Below are 24,443 nucleotides of genomic sequence, written 5' to 3'. Positions count from 1 at the left end.
AAGACTGATATCATGACTTGTAGTGCGAGCAGGAAGAACAGACTCTGCACTTGGCCTCTCAGTCTCAGGCTCCTCTGGTACCTCTGGTATGTGTAGCCATCTCTCTAACTGTCTTTACAAAAATATTGTAAGGACTTGGTGGCTTGCTAGAGGTGCTAGGAGGACAAGGCATGGCGGTACCGGTGGGAACAGTAGGCGCAGCACTAGTGGTGGTAGTGATGGTGGTGGTTTGGGAAAACCCCTCTGAGTCTTGCTGCTAATTTGGCTCTGCTTGGTACCTTGCATGCTGCTTGTGGATGGGGAAGATGCTGCTTGGGGCAAAAGGCACTTCTTTTTACTCACTGGGCTAGTTGTGCTACCCTTTAACTTTGAACGTGCTTCTGGTGCTTTAGGCTTTCTGTAAAAAACCATAGAGCTTGTGGGCCTAGCAGCACTACTACTGCCTGCTTTTGGTGCCTTTCCTTTACTTGATGATCCTTCAAGCAATGCTTCCCCAAACGATAAGCAAGAGCTTGGCCTACTTGGCCGACTAGACTGACGCAAAGGCTGCATCTTAGAACTGGTGGTGGTGCTGGTGGTGGTGGTAGATGGAGCTTGTCCCTCCTTAGTCCCAAAAGGAGGATCCATTTCAAATTTTGTGTTGTGTGTGTAGTGTAGTGTTTAAAATTATAAAAAAAAGAAAAAAAAATTAAGACAAAAAAATGAGAAGTTTCTCTTCAGTGCTACTGCTGAAAAAGTAAAACTATGCACGACTGCACTGTGCTGTTGTGTGCAATCTGCCAAAGTGCTCAAGTTATTTAAATTATTAACTCAAGATTAACTATTTATTAACTAGCAGTATTAATTTTTAATTTAAATTTACACGGGCCTAAGAGCCTAGCCTACTACTATGCTAAAGCTATATTTCCTTACTGTTCTAAGTCTAACTCTAGGCAGACACTCTCAAGCCCACTAAGCTAAAGTGAGGTTAAATCAGATTCAGTATATGATTTATTAATTAATATTAAATTATATAATATTAATAGATTATAAATTAGAATTACTTATATTATGGATTATAGAATATAGATTATGAATTCAAATTTATTATATTGTGTGGCAAAGTAATGGAGTCTGTCTACATAAGTGGCAGATTGGAACGCTCATTATTCCCAGCATGGGGGGGTTAATTGCTGAAGGTCAGCAAGGTGGAGCCAATTAACCTGCACTCAGGTGCTTAAAGGGCGGCCGTTAGAGGCATTAGGTGTCTGGAAACAGGGAGAGAGGCAGGCAAGCCAGCCAGCCAGCCAGCCAGCCAGCCAGCCAGCCAGCCAGCCAGCCAGCCAGCCAGCCAGCCAGCCAGCCAGCCAGCCAGCCAGCCAGCCAGCAAGCCAGCAAGCCAGAGGCCCTCAGACTTTATCAAAAGGATTTGTTTTTGTTTTGGTTTATTTATACTGAAAGTGCAACACTGTGGACTGTACAAAACTGCAATAAACCACATCTTGCTTTTATTCTGCTGGTGTTCAGAGTTTCTTGTTTTGATCGGGCCATCCTGCCACAATTGTTATATAATATATTATAGATCAAGATTAAAGATTAGAATTATTTATTAAATTATGTTATGGGGCTAAACAACTTTTAGTTTAAATCGGATACAGAAGTTGTCCTACTTCTGCTTACTCTACAAAAATGTGCTAAATTATTTTGGTTTTTAATAGTATTACAGCTAGTACCTTGAAGCTTTGCTTAGTACAGTTGTCGTCACACTGTCAGTCTTTCTTGAAAAGAAATTAGAAAATAAAATGTAACAGCAACAGTTAGCTTCACTGCTTGCTGAACAAAAACACACAGCACTTATGCGGCTGCACTCACTAGCCCAACAAGCTCACTTCACTGATGGACTGAGGTGAGCAAAACACTAAGGGTACTTTTAATAAAATAAAATGTAAAATGAGAAAATATTAATCTTTGCAAAACAGTTAACGTCACTGCTTGCTGATCAAAAAAGAACACAGCACTTATGCGTCTGCACTCACTAGCCCAACAAGTTCACTTCACTGATGGACTGAGGTGATCAAAACAAATGAAATAAAATTAAATATTAATTAAAAAAAATTGACTTGGTCTCTTGCTGTTGCTAAAACAAAGCACAAACTAAAGAGCTGCAGCACCAGTGCTAATAAGATTAGCTGAACTATAAAGTTATTAAATTATTAACTAAGTTATTATTAATAATTTGTTTATTAATTACTAATTAATAATAAAATGAATTATCAAATTCTAGATTGATCTTAAAGGTAGTAGTGGACTGGTTAATCTTTATGTTGGATAAATTATTCTACCTGACAGACAGTCTCAAGCAAAATAAGCTAGTAGTAATTTATAGCTAATTAATTATTAAGCTAGCTAAAATGAATTACCGTATTTGCTCGATTATAAGACGACCCTGATTATAAGACGACCCCCCAAAATCTGAATATTAACTTAGGAAAAAAAGAAAAAGCCTGAATATAAGACGACCCCAAAGGAAAAAAGTTTTACCAGTAAATGTTAATTCATGTAAACTATTTTTTTTAATAAAAGCTATGATTGAGAAAAATATTTTTTTTTGTTTTTATTTCTTGTATTTTCCAACCTGTCCCCCAGTTACGCACATCTGCCCCCAGGCTTGCCACTCCAATATGGCACTGTGGCCCATGATATGCCTTTTAACCCTCTATATGCCACTGTGCCCCATGGTATGCCTTTTGACCCCCTATGTGCCACTCTGCCTCCAGAAATGCCTTATACCCCTATATCCCATTCTGGCATTTAGGGGGTTAAAATGCATATTATGGGGCAGAGTGGCATATAGGGAGGTATAAGGCATTCCAGGAGGCAGAGTGGCATTAAGGGAGTTAAAAGGCATTATATAGAGCACTCTGCCTCCAGAAATGCCTTATACCCCTATATGCCACTCTGGCATTTAGGGGGTTAAAAGGCATATTATGGGGCAGAGTGGCATATAGGGAGGTATAAGGCATTTCAGGAGGCAGAGTGCACTATTAAATGCCCCCTTAACGCCACTCTGCCTCCTGAAATGCCTTATACCTCCCTATATGCCACTCTGCCCCATAATATGCCTTTTAACCCCCTAAGTGCCAGAGTGGCATATAGGGGTGTAAGGCATTACACACACACACACACACACACACACACACACACACACACACACACTTACTTACCGGTGCTTCCAATTTCCTGCTGCATTGCCGGGGCAGCGGGTTGACGTCTCATTCCGCGGCAGCCGGAAGGAGGTGGAGTTGGCAGCGGGGGTTTGTATGCGTCCGTCGCAAATACCTTCCCCGGCTGTCAGAGATCAGGAACTCTGGAACTCTGATCTCTGACAGTCGGGGAAGGTATTTGCGACGGACGCATACAAACCCCCGCTGCCAACTTCACCTCCGGAAGCACCGGTAAGTGTGTGGGGGGGGGGGGGGGGCGACGACAGGAGGATCCAGGTCCCCTGCAGCGGTGCGGGGGATCTGGATCTTAGTCTCCTAATCAGACCTCTATTTGAGGTCTGATTAGAAGACGACCCCGATTATAAGACGAGGGGTATTTTTCAGAGCATTTGCTCTGAAAAAAACCTCGTCTTATAATCGAGCAAATACGGTATATAATATTACTATAACAGCACTACACAGTTGATAAAAGAAGAACTGAAAAAAAAATTAAATAAAAAAATGACTAAATTATTAATTCAGTAGAACTGAAGTGAAGAAGAGTAGACTGTGAGAAATGGCAGGCTGTGGCTTATCAGTCTCACACAGAACTGTCTCTCTCTGTAACGCTCGGATGCAGCACAGCAGTGTTGCCAAAGCAGTCACAGCGAAAAATGAATGGATCTCTCAGGCAAGCTCTGGTCTTATAAACGCGGTTTCAGAATTCAAAAAACAGCAGCACAGGCATTGGATGAGACCCTTGGTGTGACGTCACAAGAGCGAGCTGATTGGACAGACGAGGATTAGCTCACTCCTGTTTGAAAATTTCGTGGTTGTGCGTCTTCGTCTTCGCCTACGTTTTACCGGCACTGTATTCTGTTCTACGTTTCTTCGGAACGAACAAAAAAACGGACTCTTCGTGTTCGTTTTCATGTTCGCCCGAAGACGAATGCACGTGTTTTCCCCTAATAAAGTCTGTGTTGCACCTGATTCCATCTTGTTACTCTGGTGGTTGATTTGCAGACTAATCTCTGGAGCAGCACCTTCCTCCGGTACTAAGGAATCTGTACACAGCCCAGAGTCTGACAAAGGACAGGGATGTGCTTATGCCCCCCTGGCCTGGAAAAAAAAGTGCAGCAAAAAGTGCCACAGGGTGAAAAGAAAAGTGAAATATAACATTATAATGTCCAGGCTCAGCCTGGAATTAACCCAAACTCAATAAAATAATATAATAATAAAATACCGTATTTGCTCAATTATAAGACGACCCCCCAAAATCTGAATATTAATTTAGGAAAAAAAGAAAAAGCCTGATTATAAGACGACCCCATAGGAAAAAAGTTTTACTAGTAAATAAATAATAATTCATGTAAACTATTTGTTTGTTTTTAATTTCCTTTTATTTACCAACCTGCCCTCCAGTTATGCACATCTGCCCCAGGCATGCCTTATACCCTCCTATATGCCACTCTGTCCCATGATACGCCTTTTAACCCCCTATATGCCACTCTGGCATATAGGGGGTTAAAAGGCATATCATGGGACAGAGTGGCATATAGGGGGACACTTACATACTCAGACACTTACCTACCCGCCCAGACACTTACCTACCCACTGAGACACTTACACTTACCTACCCACCCAGACACTTACCTACCCACTGAGACACTTACACTTCCCTACCCACCCAGACACTTACCTACCCACCCAGACACTTACCTACCCACTGAGACACTTACTGAGACACTTACACTTACCTACCCACCCAGACACTAACACTTACCTACCCACCCAGACACTTACCTACCCACCCAGACACTTACACTTACCTACCCACCCAGACACTTACCTAACCCCTCAGGCACTTCACTTACCGCGATGCCTCAGCAGGCGCTTGCTGCAGCTCCCACGGGATTACAACATGACGCTATGTGACCGCGCTAGGCCCCGCCTCCTCCAGAAAATTGAAGAGGTCTGCTTTGGGACAGCGAAGTACCGCCGGGTTCCGGTCCTGCTTCTGGAGGAATCTCCCGAACCGGCTCTGCTTCCCCACAGTGGGCGGGCTATCCCGGGAGCAGGAAGGTACGCACTTATGCAACCTCGGCTGCTGATAGACGCCGGCAGCAGCTGAGGTTACCATACAGGAGGATCCAGGTCCCCTGCAGCGATGCGGGGGATCTGGATCTTAGTCTAATAGTCAGACCTCATTTGAGGTCTGATTAGAAGACGACCCCGATTACAAGACGAGGGGTATTTTTCAGAGCATTTGCTCTGAAAAAACCTCGTCTTATAATCGAGCAAATACGGTATTTTCAAAGAGTGAGAGCTCACCCACGGGGATCACAGATCAAATATAAGTCACAGCGTCACTGCTGGCGGCCGCTGTAATTGGTATCAGCTCCAGGATTTACTCTGATTGAGCGCTGACGTGACACATGACATCACCGCACTCCCCGGGAAACTCATGCTGCCACGGCGAGAGCTGACCTCCAATCACGGAGGAGAGGACGCTCTGCGCAGCGTGCGTTAGGTCCAGCTTGCTGCTGGCTATGGAGTCCGAAATAGGGTGACCCCATTTTATTTCTGCCATTCCGGGACACACTATGAAGCCCATGAGATCACACACAGATGTGTGTGTATATATATTAGACTTGTGCATTCGTCTTCAGGGCGAACATGAAAACGAACACGAAGAGTGCATTTTTAAGTGTTCGTTCCGAAGACATGAAGAAGATAAGATAGCGGCGGTAAAACATAGACAAAGACGAAGACACACAACACGAAGAATCTTCATGATTGTCTTCATCTTCGTCTACTAATCTCCCTGGTCCCTTTCCCATCTAACCTACCTTATCTTCACGGCATTGCAGGAGTTGACGGAAGCTTAAATCCATAGGTTGGCCAGGGGTTACAGGGCAGTACAATTGGTTGTTGCCAGAGGAAGACCCTGCAGGTGACCAATAGGCTCACTCGCACAGCCTTTTTAACTCCTGACAGTGAACCTACGGATTTCCGCTCCCGTTAACCCCTGCGATGCTGCGTTACATAACGGGAGCAGAAATCCATAGGTTAAAAGGCCGTGCAAGCGACCAATAGGCTCACTCGCATGGCCCCTTAACTCCTTAAGGTGCAACCTGAACACTGGTTGCTATTCACCACTGGTCTCCCTACTGCAACAGCTATTAAAAGTCCGTGCCACCGACCAACAAAGTCGCTGGTACGGACATTTACCGTATTGGCCCGAATATAGGCCTCACTTTTTCCTCCCACTTTAAATCTTTAAAGTGGGGGTGCAGCCTATATTCGGGGTCTAGCCCCCGACGCCCGGGACATGCAGTTCCGGGCGCCGGGCAGGCAGCAGGGTTAGGATACAGATCCCTCGCACCGGTGCAGTGGACCTGCATCCTACTCTCTGATACGCTCTGACAGCCTCACCTGTCGGCACTTTCCACGGGGGAGTGCCGGCACGGGAGATTGTCAAAGCACATCGTGCAGACGTGCCGGCAGCGGAGGTCGTTTACGCGCATCACCGCAGCCGGTGAACGTCTACATGATGCGCTTAGACAATCTCCCGTGCCGGCGGAAGTGCCGGCACCGGATGTTGTCTACGCGTATTGCGTAGGTGTCCCCTGCCGGCCCCGCAAGACACACGGGAGTCTTCTTTGGTAAGTCGTCAGGGGGGGAAATCTTGGGGGCAGAGTGGCAGCGTATCTCGGGGGGGAGGGCAGAGTGGCAGCGTATCTCGGGGGGGGGCAGAGTATCCCGGGGGGCAGAGTGGCAGTATATATATCGGGTGGAGGGCAGAGTGGCAGCAGATCTATTCTACGTTTTTTTTTTAACTAAGAAAAATGTTTCCTTAGAAAAGCACCTAACTTTTAGGGTGTGGCCTATATTCGGGTGCGAGCCAATACGGTAACTGACAGAGCAGGGATTAGCCCCTGCTGTCAATATGTATAAATATTAGATCCTGCTCCCAATAAATGTATAACTATTAGACCTTGCTGCCGATACATTTTATAGTGAAAAAATTGGACCCTACGCAAGCATTTCCTTGGGCCCTGCTTCACGCTCCTTAGCATGCAATCACTCCCTTCACTATATCACCACAAAATAGGTATAGATCAAAGAAACAACACATAAAACAGCACATGCATGTATACATCAACTGAATAAGACACAAACCTACATAACTACATACATAAATAATGTATGGAAACATTGCATAGGAGGGATAAATCAACACATTAACACACAAACCCAGCTTTGCATGTACAGATCAATTGAAATTCACATGTGAACTCAGCACTGAAGGCATGGAATCAGGCAAACAAATCCTGTATTTGCATGTATACAACAATAATGTATGGAAACATAGCACTGCAGGTATAGATCAACTGGAAATCACATCTAAACTCAGCACTGACGGTATGGATCAAATAAACACACAAACCCAGCTTTGCAGGTATAGATCAATTGGAATTTGCATAAGGTAAAAAAATTACAGGCACAGATCACAGGTTGCACACCAAAAAGTCAGCCCTGGCATCCACACTGCCCACATAGAACCTGACAAGCACCCAGATAACCCACATAGGACCTACCATCTTTGTCCTCAAACAGCCCAGCACGAGTCAACTTTGTCACCAAACAGCCCAGCCTGTGCCATCTTCCACAAATTCATCTATGAGACACTTTTATAGTCACTCACTAATTCACACTTTCATTCACATAATCGTTTATTCTCTCATTTACACATATTCATTAATGCATTCTCACAAATTCATTAACTATCTCCCTTATTCAGACAATTCATCCGCACATTAATTCATACTCTTCCTCATTCAGACAACTCATCCACACAATAATTCATTTATTGTCTCACTCAATCTCACTCTTTATTAATTTCAATATAATCTACCACTCCCTCCTTTCTCATTATCTACCCCTCTCTCCCTCCCTTCTCATAACCTACCCCCTCTCCCTCCCTTCTCATTATCTACCGCTCTCCCTCCCTCCCTAACTTATCACAATCTACACCTTCTCTCCCTCCCTTCTCATACTGGATCTCTTCTTTTCCTTCCCTTCTCATAATCGACCGCTTCTATCCCGTCCTTCTCATAATCAACCCCCCCTCTCCTTCCCTATTATCTACCCCCCTCTCCTTCCCTATTATCTACCCCCCCCCCTTTGTACTTCACTTACCTTTCAGCAGTCCTGCTCTGAGAGTCTCCATGCTCTGCCGGAATATGGCATCATATTCCGGCACTCAGCAGTGAAGCAGCATGCATCGTGCTGCTTCACTGCTGAGTGCCGGAATACGATGCCATATTCCGGCGCTCAGCATTACAAGCCGGCACCGAGACCGAAGCGCTCTCCTCCACTTCAAAAAAAAAAAAAAACGCCGCTTCAATTCCAGGACAATGCATTGTCCCGGATTGAGGCTGTCCGGAACCCAGGACTTAAAGTCCTATTGCGGGACTGTCCCGGGCAATCCGGGACGTGTGGTCACCCTAATTCTTGGGGCGGCAAAAGTGCCGCCTGGGGCAATTGCCCCACTCTGCTCCATCGCAGGGCCGGCCCTGCAAGTGTTTTGCACAAGCTTAATGAGACATTAGGTTTAATGAGACAGTAAAGTAACTTTTGGCACTCTTGAGGTTGTGTACTATAATCCCCATTATGCAGGTGCTATAGCATATATATTGTTCATCAGTATACAGTTAGTCAGACTTAGGTATGATACAGTGCAGCTCTTATTGAACCAGGGCTCTGTGCGGGCCAGTCAAGTCTGTCCACACCACACTCATCCAATCATGTCTTCATGGATCTTGCCTTGTGCACTGGGCACAGTCATAGTGGAATAGAAAAAGGCCTTCTCCAATGTTGGAAGCATAGCATTGTCCAAGTGATTTTTTATTTTAATTTTTTATCACACAAATTGTAATTCGGGTGTGATTTTACAGATCCTGGTATAAGTCGCTGTGTTCAGAAACATCTTTTGATTACAGTGATACCACCCATGCATGGGTTTGCCTGGTGTTTGGGGGCTAAAAGTGCGCTTTTTCCATTTTGGTCAGTCTGTCTATGCCCTATCTTTGAACCCAGCCGCTCCAATTTACCCCATCAATCCATTCATTTTTTTAAAAATTAGACATCCGTTGGGTATTCGAAATGCTTTTATTTTAAACTCTTTCCATGTCAAGATTTTTGGGAAAATACAGCTCTGATTTTAGCACTTGCACATAATAATACACTTTATTTTTTTATTTCTTTTATTCTTTTTGGACTTTTTTTTACATTTTGCTGGAATTGATGGTTCCTCTGATGGTGACATCACTGCATACTTATTTTTAAATGTTACCACATTTTTGTTAAAATAGTTTTTAGCTATTTTTACCATATTTCTTAAATAATTTTTTAACTATTTTACTTATCACATTGTAAACGTTGTTTGACTGTTTTTGTCTGACGTGCCTAGCCCAGGCCCCCCAACTGTCCCGATTTAGGCGGGACAGTCCTGATTTTGAGGCTCTGTCCTGGTGTCTCGCCGGTCCCTAACTCTGTCCCGATTTGCCGGTGGAGCACAGAAACTGCAGAAGCAGCCGGCTTGTACTTGTACTGTTTCTGCCTCAGTGAGACTCTTCGCCCCGCCCCTCTGAAGAGGCGGTGTGATGCTGGAGGGGGCAGGCTCACAGAGTGTGGCAGTCAGTCCCGTGGAGTAGGCAGGAAAGTCAGATAAAAGGTAGCCGGCTGGCTGGGGGGCCATGAATACTCAAAGTGATGGGGGTAATAATATACAATAGGGAAAAGGCTGGGGCATTATATAAATCAAGACTAAAGGGGCTGCTGGCTGGGGGCATATATACACAGTGGGGGAAGGCAAGGGACACAAGGTTGTGGGGGCATTAATACACAAGGGGGCTGGCTAGTGGCATCACATCTATACTAAAAGGGGGCTGGCTGGTGGTATAAATACACAATGGGGGCAACACATGAGAGAGTTAGGGCAACACACGAGAGAGTTAGAGGTATCACATAAAGGGGGGCTGACAGGGGGCATTAAAACACAATAGAGGCCTGACTGGGGGCAATACACAAGGTTGTGGGGTCACCAATACACAAGAGGGCAGCTGGGGCCATTACATGATAAATCAATATTAAAGAGATTAATATAATTTTAAAAAGAATGGGAGGGAGGCTAACATTAGAATTTTTTGTAAGTCTAAGAAAAAAATCTCTTCTGCTGTGGACTACTCTTCCAATGATGCTTAGCCAGCATCGTGGTGGCCACCTGGCTGGCTGAACATCATGGGAATTGTTATTCACAGCTAACATCTGCAGCTTTATCAACTGTTAACTGCATTTCCCATGATGCTCAGACAGCATGGGTATGCTATCTGGGTGCTGGCTGGGGCATTGTAATAAATATAAGTCAATTATTAATCTCCAAGGACAACAGCTGGCTCCCAACACAATGTGATTCCTCTTGAGTAAACCAGTTTCAAGGAATTACACTAGGGGCAAAACCCAAATGTCCAGGAACTCACAATACATCAAAAGGCTATCTCTCTACCAGGTGGGAACAATAAACAGGAGAGACAATCTACAATCTCCTACAACAAAAGGACTGCAGGAGATAGTATCTGGGCTGGAGACAAGCATGTGTTTCTCCTACAACAAAAGGATTGCAGAAGACAATATCAACATTCCAGAGACCCACCCTGAATTTGCCCTGAGGACCATCAACTTCACTGTGGGGGCAATCTAACTTCCTGGACAAGAGCGGTCTCTACAGGCAGCTGGGGCAGGTACAAGATTGTGCCTTCCTAAGGATGAGTGGACACAAACTAAGAAGATGATTGGCTGGGACTGTTTGGGCATGGTGGCTATAAAGGTGTTGTGTGAGCAACAAAGACAAGAGAGAGAAACAGAAAGAAAGAAGGATAACATCAAGGTAACAGGGACAACCCTTCCTTACATGCACACATAGAGTCACTAGCATAGTGTCGTTAGAGTCATAGAGCCTTGTATTTCAGACGCTTCTCTGTATACTCATATATATGTATTTGTTATTTTAATAAACCCATTGTTTTAAGCCACTGGTGTAAGTGGAGTTTCATACGACGAGGAATCTGTAGTAATTAAAGGAAATCCAGACGGGTGAAGGTTATATATGCCGGGATTCAAAAGGGGCTTTTCTACAGGCATTGCCTGGATGCATGTTATCTGATATAGATAATGCATGTTACTGTGTGATATTACCTGGCTGGGGCTCTGATATAGAAAATGCATGTTACTGTGTGATATTACCTGGCTATGGCTTTGATATAGATAATGCATGTTACTGTGTGATATTACTGGGCTAGGGCTCTGATATAGATAACGCATGTTACTGTGTGATATAACCTGGCTAGGGCTCTGATATAGATAATGCATGTTACTGTGTAATATTACCTGGCTAGGGCTCTGATTTATGATAATGCATGTTCCTGTGTGATATTACCTGGCTGGGGCTCTGATATATGATAATGCATGTTACTGTGTGATATTACCTGGCTAGGGCTCTGATATATGATAATGCATGTTGCTGAGACATATTTTTAGCCTAAGGAGCATGGATTAGTACCAGTGTAAAGGCTGATCTTTCTTTGCTGTTGTATTAGATTAATTTAAATATATTTTTTTAATTCAATGTGTTGGTTATTTTTAATATGCATGACTGTGCTGACAAAAATCGTAGATCACTTTCTAAGCTTGTTTAATGAAATGACGTGCTAGTCATTGGTCGTTAGCTGGCCGTTTTTTTTGTGTGACGTGTCTGGCCCATCATTGGACGTTAAGGGGTTAAAATGTGTTTATATGCTGTAGCATTAATATTATCCTTCACTGGAACTATGGGGCCTAGCACAAATCCTGAAAAACAGCCCAAGACCATTATTCCTCCTCCACCAAAATTTACAGTAAGCACTATGCATTCTGGTCAATAACATTCTTCTGGTGTCCAGGAAACCCAGATTGGTCCATCAAACTTCTAGATAGTTGTAAAGGATTTAAATTATGTGACTCGTGGGCTTGTTTACGACTGGGTTATTTGGTTAAGGCTAGTTATATAACTTAGGGGTCATCCTGTACAGATCGCTGGGCCGAACAGATAAGGAGCTGTCCAAGCACAGAACAACAAGATTTTGAAGGACTTCTGTTTTAAGTGCCTGGCCAGCACCATAAGATAGAGGGCCTGCCTGCATCACAGAACAGAAGCTACCTAGAGATAACACCATGTCATAGAGACACTCACCCTTAGAAGATTCTGGAAAGTCCCCACAATGGCTATAAAAACCCATGGCCCTGACCACCAACTTTGAAGTCTCATCTGTGGTGATTTCGAGACGTACACGGACAGCCAAGGACGTATCCAGGGATTTTTGTATCCGAGACGAGTGGCTGTTCGAAAAGAATGCTCTAAGCTGTTTCCCAGTCCCTGCTGAGTTGCGAGTTGATCAGCTAGGAGAGTGATATTGGTTCGGTGATGCCTTACTGTACTAGCATTGTATGCTGTGATATTGGTTTGATATAGCATTATTGTGATATTGCCGCGATATTGTGATTGTGTCATTAACACGTTCTTTAGTTTACATCTATCTTCTGTAATAGGGATCTCATTAAAGTTTTGCTTAATCAAATTGCTGTGTGTTGTACTGTTATTTGGTATACTCATTGATTGGGCAAAACAATACTAAAGCATGATTCATCGCTCCAAGCAACACGTTTTACGTTTCAGAGTCAACTCTAGGCAATGTTTGGAATTGCGCATAGTGGTCTTTGGCTTGTGTGAAACTGCTCAGCCATGGAGTGAGTAATGCTACAGAGGACAGGCAATTTGAAAACATCAGGACAAGAAACAAGGGGCAATTTTTGGATAACTGCTCTAGAGCTTCAAATCGGCCATGACTGGAACACCGGTATCAACCAGGGGCCTCTGCTTTGGCAGGGGTAGAAGAGGCAACCAACAGGAAAGGCGTTTACAGTTTTAATTGGAAGCCTAAACATGTTCACGTAGGCACTGAACAGACTTAAGGGAGTATGAGGAAGGCAAGGAATCTACCCACAGGATATGATGCAGAGCACATTATAATGAGAATATATCACGATAACTGGAATAACAACACAGTACCAGGATCAGGTCCCATTAAAAAGGGGAATTTTGGAAAATAGTATTCAACATGGCTCCAGTGTTGCTTGGCCGGACTCAGACCAGAGAAATCTGCAGTTGTGGTGAGGGGTGTAGGAGTGTGAATAAGTGAATGAGTGACTAAGTAAATGGGTGGATGAATGTATAAGTGTTTGGGGGCAGAGATGACCCAGACAAGCTGCTTGGTGCAAAGGTACCACAGACAAGCTGTTTGGGGCAAAGATGCACTGTGAGACATGTTGCTTGTGAAGTTTGGGGTGCCCTGGGGCAATTTTCACACTGGAGCCCTGTGGCTTCTAGTTATGCCCTCGGTTTGGCGCGTGGGAACATGAGCTTGACCACGCAATCAAATATATGAGGCTGGTGTCCAAATCTTTATAGGACTGTTTTTCATTCCTAGTCCAGCACTGTGCTGAATAGTAAATGTGCAGTTTCAAGCACCCACTTAAGTGTCTATATATGAGAGTTTGCAGAGCACAACAAACAATAACAGACACTTTTAAGTGCAAGTGTAGGAGGGTGGATATAACATAAATACACTGTTAAAAATTCATTTATATAAATACATTTGTTGGAAAAGACATTTCAATCCAGACATGTATCTTGTTAAGGACAATATAAATAAGTGAATTAAAAATGAGCAACGATCTCCTGCACAGAAAATAGCTAAGGGCATCAACAAGGGGCAAATGCATATGGTGATTCTTCAGAATTGGACAGATTCCTATGCGTTAAAGGGTACATGAGGGCTGGAGTATGAAAAAAAAAACCTGGTGAGATTTTTTTCATCTTATGACTCAGTGATCAATGACTGAATGCCTACCTTATTTAAACTTCGTGCTGCACTGTCTTTCCCACCTGGAGTTAAGTTTCGTAGCTGAACATCCAGTAAATCAACCAATTGACCCATTGCATGAACAGAATATGTAATATCCCCGGCATTGAGATGTCCTTTTGTATACTCTGCAAGCTCCCGAGCAATGTTGGCAGCAGTTTCCAGTGACTTTAACTGCAACAAAGAAATACAAAAATAAATTTATTGGTATAAGTTTCCTGATTTACTGGTATGGTTGGTAACATCCTTGCTTTTCAAGTCATGTCTACTTTGTATAGCTTATGAAAGTTTATTACTCACATTACATGTATTTGCATACAGTTGCAGTGGTAGCATTTAAAATGTTTTACATTTGTATTTATCTTCCGCATAACACCGGTGTTACCAAAATCAGTGCCTGTGTGTTACATAGTTTTTGCAGAACTTCACCAGCACGTCCTTTGTGAATTGCACCCTTTATTTGGCCTGCAATATTACCTAGAGAGGGCTGTAATTCTTAATAGAATCCAGTCCAGCTATCTAGGAGGAGAGAAATATCTTCTGAAAAATCAACCTGACTTGAGTTTTACTGCATGCTGCATCCCATTTGGCCAAGAGAACTGTGATGGTACCACAGGGGTATAGTTTGAATAGTTTTATCTTCCTTGCGATTGTTTACATACCAAAAGATTGGTCAGATCGCTTATGAAGCCAAGTCGGCACTCTGTACTACTCTTGTCTGAGTGAGGCGAAACCAGTTACCATCGCCACACATTCCCACACTTCTGGCACGTACACAAAGCGCCAAGACATTCAGTCTTGGTGCTCTGAGTCTGATAATGTCTGCTTTCTAGGGCGAAAGTCAGTAAGAGGCCCCTACATCAGAGACATATGGAGTTGTTTTGGCCATTTGTTTAGGCTCTTTGCCCCACTCAGGAAGACGCTTTCTAGTGGTTATTTTGGTTTCCTCTTTCCTTTTAACCCGTCGTTTCTACACCCTGAGGCACCCCACTTACCACAGTTGTCCATTTTAAGAATTTACCATTCACAACAACTCTTTGCACCCTGTTACTAAGCCAATTTCTAATCCCTATACAGGATTAGAATTTCTCCAAGATCAATTTGCCCTAGTTTATTCAATAACCAATGGTGTGGAAAAGTGTCAAATGCAAAACCTAAATAGACAAGATCTACAGCAACACCCTGATCTATACATTTACTCACAGCATCATAAAATGCAATTAAATTGGTCTGACATGATCTGTTCTTCACAAAACCGTGCCGACTCCTGCTGATGATATAATTGTTCACAATATGTATGCCATCTCTTAATAAACTTTCAAATAATTTCCCACCACAGTTAAGCTTACAAGACCTGTAGTTCCCAGGCTCAGATCTGGATCCTTTTTAATAAATGGGAACCACATCAGCTTTATGCAAGTCCTTTGGTACAATTCTCGACTGGAAAGAATCTTTGAAAATCAAAAACGGTGGTCTGGCTACTTCTTGACTAACTTCCCGTAGCATTCTTTGGTGTATCCCATCTGGCCCTGGAGCTTTGTCTACTTTAAGTTTACTTAATTGTTTAAAAAATTTATCTTGAGTCAGCTATTCCCACGATTGAGTTAAGACCTTCCCCGGCTGTCAGAGAGGAGAGTTCCCAGCTGTGGGGAATTCTCTTTTACAGCCGGAGGGTGTATGCGCAATTGACGTAGATGTCTACCTGCTGTCCTGACTGCTGTCCTGACTACACACCAGGGAGTCAGAAGCACCAGTAAGTTTTGGGGGGGGGGTGTTATATGGGGGCATAAGGCATTTCTGTAGGCAGAGTGCTCTATGATATGCCTTTTGACCCCCTATGTGCCACTCTGCCTCCTGAAATGCCTTATACCTCCTTATATCATGGGGCACAGCATACCGGCCCTCAGCAGCAAAGCAGCGCGCATTGAAATAAAGAGTGAGAATGAGTGAGAGAATGAATTAATGTGTTGATGCATTGTGTGAATGATTGAGAAAATGAATGAATTAATGTGTGGATGAATTGTGTGAATAAGTGAGAGTTTGAATTAATGAGGATGCATTAATTTATATGTGTAAATGATTTGTGTGAAAGAGTGAGAATAAATGATTGTGTAAATAAATTGTGTGAATGAAAGTGTGTGTATCTTAGATGTATAATTGATTTGTGGAAAGGCAAAGATGGCACAAGCAGGGTGTTTAAGCCTTGGGGACCAAGATGACATAGGCAGGGTGTTTATGGGACAAAGATGATACAGGTAGCGTGTTTATGGGATAAAGATGGCACAGGGCGGGCTGTTTCGGGACAAAGATGTTGTATGCTGGGCTGTTTGGGGACAAAGTTGATTCATGCTAGGCTTTTTGGGGACAAAGATAGCATGTCCTATGTGTATAATTTTGGTGCTGGTCAGGTTCTATGTTGGCAATGTTGATGCTAAGGCTGACCTTTGGGCTGTGCAACCTGTGATCTATCCCTGTAATTTAAGGTTTTTATATATACCCTTTTTATGTGAATTTTAATTGATTTATACCTGCAAAGCTGGGTCTTTGTGTTATTCTGTTGATCTATATCTGCTATGCTATGGTTCCATACATTATTTATGTATACCTGCAAATACAAGGTTTGTATGTCTTATTTAGTTGATCAATACCTGCAGTGCTGTTTCCATGTGTTGTTTATTTGATCTATACCTTCAGTGATGAGTTTACATATGATTTCCAGTTGATCTATACCTGCAATACTGGGCATGTGTGTTCTGTTGATCTATACCTGCAATGCTATCTTTCCATACATTATTTATGTATACCTGGAAATACATGTTTTTTATGTCTTATTCAGTTGATCTATACATGCACGTGCTGTTTACATGTGTTGTGTATTTGATCTATACCTGAACTACAGGCAGTAAGTAAAAGAGAGGTGTGGCTTAGTGAATGAGGGGACAAAGGGGCTCTGGGGATGATTACAGGGGAGAGGACCTCTCAATGTCACGGTGCGGTCAGAAAGAGGGACGACTGCACTGACTCTCACAGTCTTCCCCTAATCTGCGGTCGGTGTGGCAAATATTCTTTTATGGTGTGGGAGTGGAGGGAGTGATTGCATGCTTGGGAGCGTGGAGCAGGGCCCAAGGAAATGCTTTCGGGGGTCCAACTTTTTCAATATAAAATATATTGGCAAGAGGGTCTTATATTTATATATATAGACAGCAGGGTCTAATTTTAATCTATATTGGCAACAGGGGCTAATATATATATTGCCAGCTAATATTATGTTATTTTGAAATCATATTTCAATCACGGTCTTTACTTCAAAGAAATAAGTACATATTATGTAGTTAAAAATGAATGTCTATTGCATAATTGCTTGATTATAAGACTACCTTGATTATAAGACGACCCCCAAAATTTGAATATTAATTTAGGAAAAAAAGAAAAAGCCTGAATATAAGACTACCCTATAGGAAAAAAGTTTTACTAGTAAATATTAATTAATGTTAACTATTTTTAATAACTAGGATTGATGTGGTTTATTTTAGCTTTCTGTAAGGTCCACAGTGTTGCGCTTTGCAGTATAAATAAACAAAACAAAACAAAATCCTACTCCATCTTGGAGACTAACTATACAAGATTCTTATCTCACTAACTAACCGGCCAGCTAATCCAGTCCCAGTCATCAAAGGAGTAGCAGTAGAACACAGTTTATTTGGACCGTACCTTTTATATAAAGTCTGAGGGCCTCTGGCTTGACTGCCTCTCTCCCTGTTTCCAGACAACTAATGCCTATAACGGCGGCCCTTTAAACACTTCAGTGCAGGTTCCACCTGCTGACTTCCAGCAATTAACCCCCTCATGCTGGTAATATTGAGCGTTCAAACCTGCCACTGATGTAGACGGTCTCCATATACCTTGCCTTGTATATACCTATACCTTGTCATGGTATAGGTAGACGAGGTGGATACAACTAAGCAGACAGGGACCTTATCTCCAACAACAGGGAGACGCAAGAGACAGTTCAAAAAACACAGTCCGTGGTCTAGGGCAATAGCAAGCAGCGAGGTCAAACAAATCTGAGGTCAGGGCAGGCAGAACAGGAGCAAAACGGTTAAATGGTCCGGGTAGTAGGCAGCAAGAAAATAGCACACCCAAAAGCAGTATAACGCTTAGAACGGGCAAAGGACATAGCTAGACTGAAGAATTTATAGGAAACAGGTACTCACGTCACGGGCCTCGCCGAGGCATGCGTCGAGTGCGCTGCATGTCGTCGTGACCGGCATGGGTTGTCGTGACGTTGTCACCGGGTCCGGGTGCCATGGAGACCGCATCGCTGTGGCGACGCGGCCGCGCATCCACGACCGAGGACATTGAGCCGGGACTTGATGCCAACATGCGTCCACGTCGGAGGTGGGGGTTGCCTGCGTCGTGCGCGCCGTCGTGAGCGGCGGTGATGGGAGCTGCGGCGCGCGTGACAGCAACAAGGGGCGTGCACGAAACGGGCAGGCACCCACGTCCGCTCCTCGGGACCGTACCCAATCCACGCGACGAGGTACTGAAGGGTGTTCGGCACCCTACAGGAATCGAGGATCCGGTCGACCGCATACTCCTCATGTCCCTGAACGTCGACCGGAGCAGGAGGCCGGAACGGAATGGTGAATTGCTTGGAACGGAACGGTGAATTGGTTGGACGCGTACGGTTTGAGCAAAGAGACGTGGAAGGACCGAGGGATCCGCATGGAAGGCGGGAGGTCAAGAGACACAGACACGTCATTGTGCTTCTTGAGGACACGAAAAGGGCCTATGAAACGGGGACCCAGAGCCTTTGAGGGTTGGTGTAAACGGATGTGGCGGGTAGACAACCATACCTGATATCTACTTGGTAGTCCGGAGGAGAAGAGCGTCTGACGTCAGCAGAACGCTTATAACGTTCTTGAGCTTTGCAGAGAACATCCCGAAGGGACCGCCAATGGTCTACCATTGTCACGTCCTTCCCAGGTTGCGGAGCTGCATATCTCGCTCTTGTTTCAATTTCCCTGTTTTGCTTCAATCCATTCCTGGATTTCCTTTTGCACTGTTCTGATCTCCCATTCCTTGCTTCTGCTTCAGCTCTTTGCTTTTGCTTTGTTTCCTTTATAAGGTGTGCCCCTCCCGTGTGTTCTAGTTGTCTCAGTCTGCAGTCTAAAGGTATGTCTCAGTGCTATGTGTTTGGTTTACATGTTTGGTTTGTTTTGTATCTTTGTCAGCAGGGATTAGTGTTAGGACCCACCGTCATTGGAGTACTTTGGCGTAGTGGTGGGCTAAGCATACTATGGCCATAAGATGTGACGGAATCTCCAATAGTTATCATACAGTCTTAGGCTAGTTTCTGTATTTACGTGTGTCAGTCTGTCCTGTATCCCCAGCAGCGGGGTGTCCTGTCTTGTTCCCTGTTGTGCCCTGTGTTATGTATATCTTGTCTGGTTATGTTTATTCCTTGTCTTGTTCACTGTTGTGCTCAGTAACATGTATATCTTGTCTGGTTATGTTTCGTGCTTGGTCTCCCTGTCCCTTGCTTGTTATGTGTCTGCTATATTTCTCTGCTTAGCTTCCATACTCCCAGCCTGCAGCATCCCGCACATGAGTCTTGTGAGATGTCTCATGCCTGTTCCAGGGTGCCTGCAGGATTTGACTTTATGCTGGACTACATCCGCTGCTATATCAGGGCGCTGGTGTTTGGCTGCACAACCCTAGGTGCTCATCACCTGGGTGAGTGCGGTCACCCTGCAACCAGGCCCTGTCCGACTCCACTACTGCACTGTAACTCCTGCACACAATCTTTGGGCGCGCTGGGTCTTTTAGTCATCTGTTTGGACCCAGTCCGTGACAACCATATCAGACACACGACTGTCGACTGCAGGCAACGCAGAGGAGGAACGAGAAGACGGAGGAGGCAAAACGACAGGGTGGTAACCCAGAGCAGCAAAGAACGGGGTACAGCCGATGGACTCGTGAAGAGAACTGTTGTAAGCCAGTTCGGCGAGCGGAAGAAGAGACAACCAGTTGTTCTGACGTTCGTTGCTGTACATCCTCAGATATTGTTTGAGGGTCTGGTTAGTTAGTTCGGTTTGTCCGTTGGTCTGTGGGTGATACGCTGACGACAAGTGGAGCTGTATTCCGAGTTTACGACAGATTGGAGCCAGGCAACAGGTCAATGGCGCAATCGTATGCCCGGTGTGGTGGTAGCTTTTCTGCGTCCTTCTTGGAAAAGACGTCCAAATATTCCCAGTACTGCCTGGGTACAAGTGTTCTGGGATCTGTGGGGGCGATCTCTAGGATGAGATTGAGGCGTTGGCACGGTATGACACAGCATTCTTGACAGCGGTTGCTCCATGAGGGAGGGAGAGGGTAGATCGTGAGAAGGGGGGGTAGGGAGGGAGTGGGTAGATCGTGAGAAGGGGGGGTTAGGGAGGGAGTGGGTAGATCGTGAGAAGGGGGGTAGGGAGTGGGTAGATCGTTAGAAGGGGGGGTAGGGAGGGAGTGGGTAGATCGTGAGAAGGGGGGTAGGGAGGGAGTGGGTAGATAGTGAGAAGAGCGGGCATGGAGGGAGAGGGTAGATTGTGAGAAGTGGGGTAAGGGAGGGAGAGGGGAGATAGTGAGAAAGGGATAGATGGGTTGGGGGGGGCTTAATAGATTCTCGCACCGGGGCCCTGAGGTTTCTAGTTACGCCCCTGTCTGTCATGGCGTCGACCTTCTGTTCCAGCGAATACATTATATTATATATATTTGTCAGTCATATATATATATATACTATAGTATACTAGTGTAGAGTGTACTGTAGACATTCAAGATATCTACTAGTGTCTAATCTAAAATCATTATAGATTAGTAATATTACAAAATTAATTTTATCTTAATAATTAATTAGCTATAAATAAAATTACTACTATCTTATTTTGCTTGAGACTGTCTGTCAGGTAGAAGGGTTAATTTATCCAACATAAAGATTAACCAGTCCACTACTACCTTTAAGCTCAATCTAGAATTTGATAATTCATTGTATAATTCATAATTAACAAATTATTAATAATAACTTACTTAGTTAATGTAATAACTTTATAGTTTAGCTAATCTAAGTTATATTAGTACTGGTGCTGCAGCTCTTTAGTTTGTGCTTTGTTTTAGCAACAGCAAGAGACCAAGTCAATTTTTTTTAATTAATATTTAATTTTATTTCATTTGTTTTGCTCACCTCAGTCCATCAGTGAAGTGAACTTGTTGGGCTAGTGAGTGCAGCCGAATAAGTGCTGTGTTTTTTTTTCATCAGCAAGCAGTGACGTTAACTGTTTTGCAAAGATTTTCTCATTTTACATTTTATTTTAATTTTATTAACCCCTTAACGACAATCCCCGTACATGTACGGGGTTGCCGTGCAACGTGTTAACGACAATGCCTGTACATGTACGGGCTGCCGTTAAATGGCTGCATCGCCGCGATCGGCGGCTTTGCAGCATCCACGGAAAGCCTCACAAGTGAGGCTGACCGTGGATCCGGGGAGGGCAGTCCTCGGCAGCCCTCCCCGGAAGAAAAATGGCCGCCCGGCTAAAACTGCTTAGGAAGCGATAGGAATCGCTTCCTAAGCATAAACTGTGTTGCTCACATGCCTCAGTATCGAGGCATGTAGCAACACAATCCCCCCGACCCCCGATCGCCTTGTGATTGCTCCGAGGAGCAACCACAAGTGCCATCCTGTAAATGACGTTGCCGTCATTCACAGGATGGCATCAACAATAGATCTGAGTTCACAGAGGGTCTATCCAGACCCTCTTGAGAACTCTCGAGCTCCTCCTGCAGGTTGAATGCAGGTACTGCATCCAACCATGCAAGGTCAATGGAGCCCAGCTCACTAATGAGAGTGACTAGTAAAAAAAAAAAGAAAAATTGAATTTTTTTTTAAAAAAAAATGGTCAAAAATGTTTAAAAAAAATGTAAAAAATATGGTAACATGTAAAAATCCCCACTGTCACCAAAAAAAAAAAAAAAAAGTTTTTAATAAGCAAGTCCTAAAAATGTTTATCTTTACAAAAATTCCATCATGGAAAGAGTTAAAATATTGGCATTACAAATGCCAATAGGGTGTCTATTAAAAAATATATGATTTGATGGGGTAAATTGAATTGGCCGGGTTCAAAGATGTCCCAAAGATGGGACATGGGGCAGATGTGTAAATGGCAAAAAAATAAAGGCGGCCTTTTACCTCCCAAATAACCCTACAAACCCATGCATGGGGGGTATCGCTGCACTCAGGAGATGTTACTGAACACATATTGGGGTGTTGTGTGACACTGACATATACCAGGAGCCAGGGCCGGCCCAAGACTTAATGCCGCCTGGGGCGCAGTTTAAAATGCTGCCCCCCCTCGCCGACGCCGGGGGGGCAGCATTTTAAACTTCGCCGACGCCATTATCTACCCTAACCCCCCCTGTTTAAAGGTACTTACCTTTAAACAGTCCTGCGGCGAGTCGCCCTGTTCTGCCACGGTGCCAGCTTGTAATGCTGAGCGCTGGAAATTGACGTCACTTCCGGCGCTCGGCATTACAAACCGGCACCGAGACCGAACAGGGAGACTCGCCGCAGAGGAGAGAGAGAGGGGCGCCGAGCGGGTAAGCGAAAAGCACTCGGCGCCCCTCTCTCTCCTCTGCTTAAAAAAAAAAACGATAAAGCGCTTGGGGCAGCAAAGTGCCGCCCCTTCAAAAGTGCCGCCTGGGGCAATTGCCCCAGTCGGCTCCATTGTAGGGCCGGCCCTGCCAGGAGCGATAAATTTATACCTGAAGTACAACATGTGTGAAAAAAATACAAAAAGAATTACTACCATAAAGTTTCACAAAGGGTGGTGGTAAAATTAGTGCATTGAAATGGTTAAAATACCAGCATTTCAAATACCTTGGGGTGTCTAGTTTTAAAAAATATATGATTTGATGGGGTAAATTTCATTGGCCGGCTTCAAAGATACCTGAAATGGCACATGGGGGGAAGAATTACCAGATTTGGAAAAAAAGGTTTTGAAATGGCAAAACGCTACCTGTACTTATTGCCCCATAACGTGCAGAAAAAAGCAAAAAAAACATAAAAACATTGGGTATTTCTAAACTCTGGACAAATAGTAGAATCTGTTTAGCAGGGTTTTTTCATTCGTTTTTGCAGATGAGTAAAAGTTTTCTGTTTAAAAAGTGAGAAAAAGTAATTTTTTAACAAAAAATCCCCATATTTTATCATTTTTTTATACTAAATTAGATGATATGATAAAATGAATGGTATCTAAAGAAAGCCCTGTTTGTCCTGAAAAAAACAATATATAATATGTGTGGGAGCGTGAAATGAGAGAGAAAATCATAGCTAAACAGCAACACTGAAAAACGCTAAAAGAGCCATTGTCCCGCAATATACTACGAGTAAAAACCCCTATTGTCCTTAAGGGGTTTAAAGTACCCTTGGGGTTTTGCTCACCTCAGTCCATCAGTGAAGTGAACTTGTTGGGCTAGTGAGTGCAGCCGCATAAGTGCTGTGTGTTTTTGTTCAGCAAGCAGTGAAGCTAACTGTTTTGCTGTGACATTTTATTTTCTAATTTCTTTTCAAGAAAGACTGATTGTGTGACGACAACAACTGTACTAAGCAAAGCTTCAAGGTACTAGCTGTAGTACTAAAATAATTCTAATCTTTAATCTTAATCTATAATATATTATATAACATAATATAATATAAATTCTAATTCATAATCTATATTATAAGTACGGTATTTGCTCGATTATAAGACGACCCCGATTATAAGACGACCCCCCAAAATCAAAATATTAATTTAGGAAAAAAACAAAAAGCCTGAATATAAGACGACCCTATAGGAAAAAAAGTTTTACCAGTAAATATTAATTCATGTAAATATATTTTTTAAATTTCCTTTTATTTGCCAACCTGCCCCCCCCAGTTATGCCACTCTGCCCCCAGAAATGCTTTATACCCCCCCTATTTGCCACTCTGCCCCATGATATGCCTTATACCCCTATATGCCACTCTGGCATATAGGGGGTTAAAAGGCATATCATGGGGCTGAGTGGCATATAGGGGGTTAAAATGCATTTCTGGAGGTATATATGCATATCATGGGGCTGAGTGGCATATAGGGGGTTAAAATGCATTTCTGGAGGTCCAGAAATGCATTTTAACCCCCTATATGCCACTCAGCCCCATGATATGCCTTTTAACCCAGCATGTACT

The 24,443-nt window shown here is 43.7% G+C and overlaps 1 protein-coding gene across 1 annotated transcript in view; it reads right to left on the bottom strand.

Annotated features, from left to right (window-relative positions):
• The window catches only part of ADGRL3 (adhesion G protein-coupled receptor L3), a 792,897-nt gene that overhangs the window by 447,256 nt on the left and 321,198 nt on the right, over positions 1-24,443 (bottom strand). The window contains exon 10 of the mRNA XM_053463509.1: positions 14,192-14,377. Coding sequence (XP_053319484.1) covers positions 14,192-14,377 — 186 coding nt within the window. The remainder of the gene's footprint in view (positions 1-14,191; positions 14,378-24,443) is intronic.

This window comes from Spea bombifrons, chromosome 1, assembly GCF_027358695.1.
Source record: "Spea bombifrons isolate aSpeBom1 chromosome 1, aSpeBom1.2.pri, whole genome shotgun sequence".
Classification (NCBI taxonomy): domain Eukaryota; kingdom Metazoa; phylum Chordata; class Amphibia; order Anura; family Pelobatidae; genus Spea; species Spea bombifrons.
Note: the sequence above shows the minus strand (reverse complement) of the source record. Positions and strands in the feature narration are given on the sequence as shown.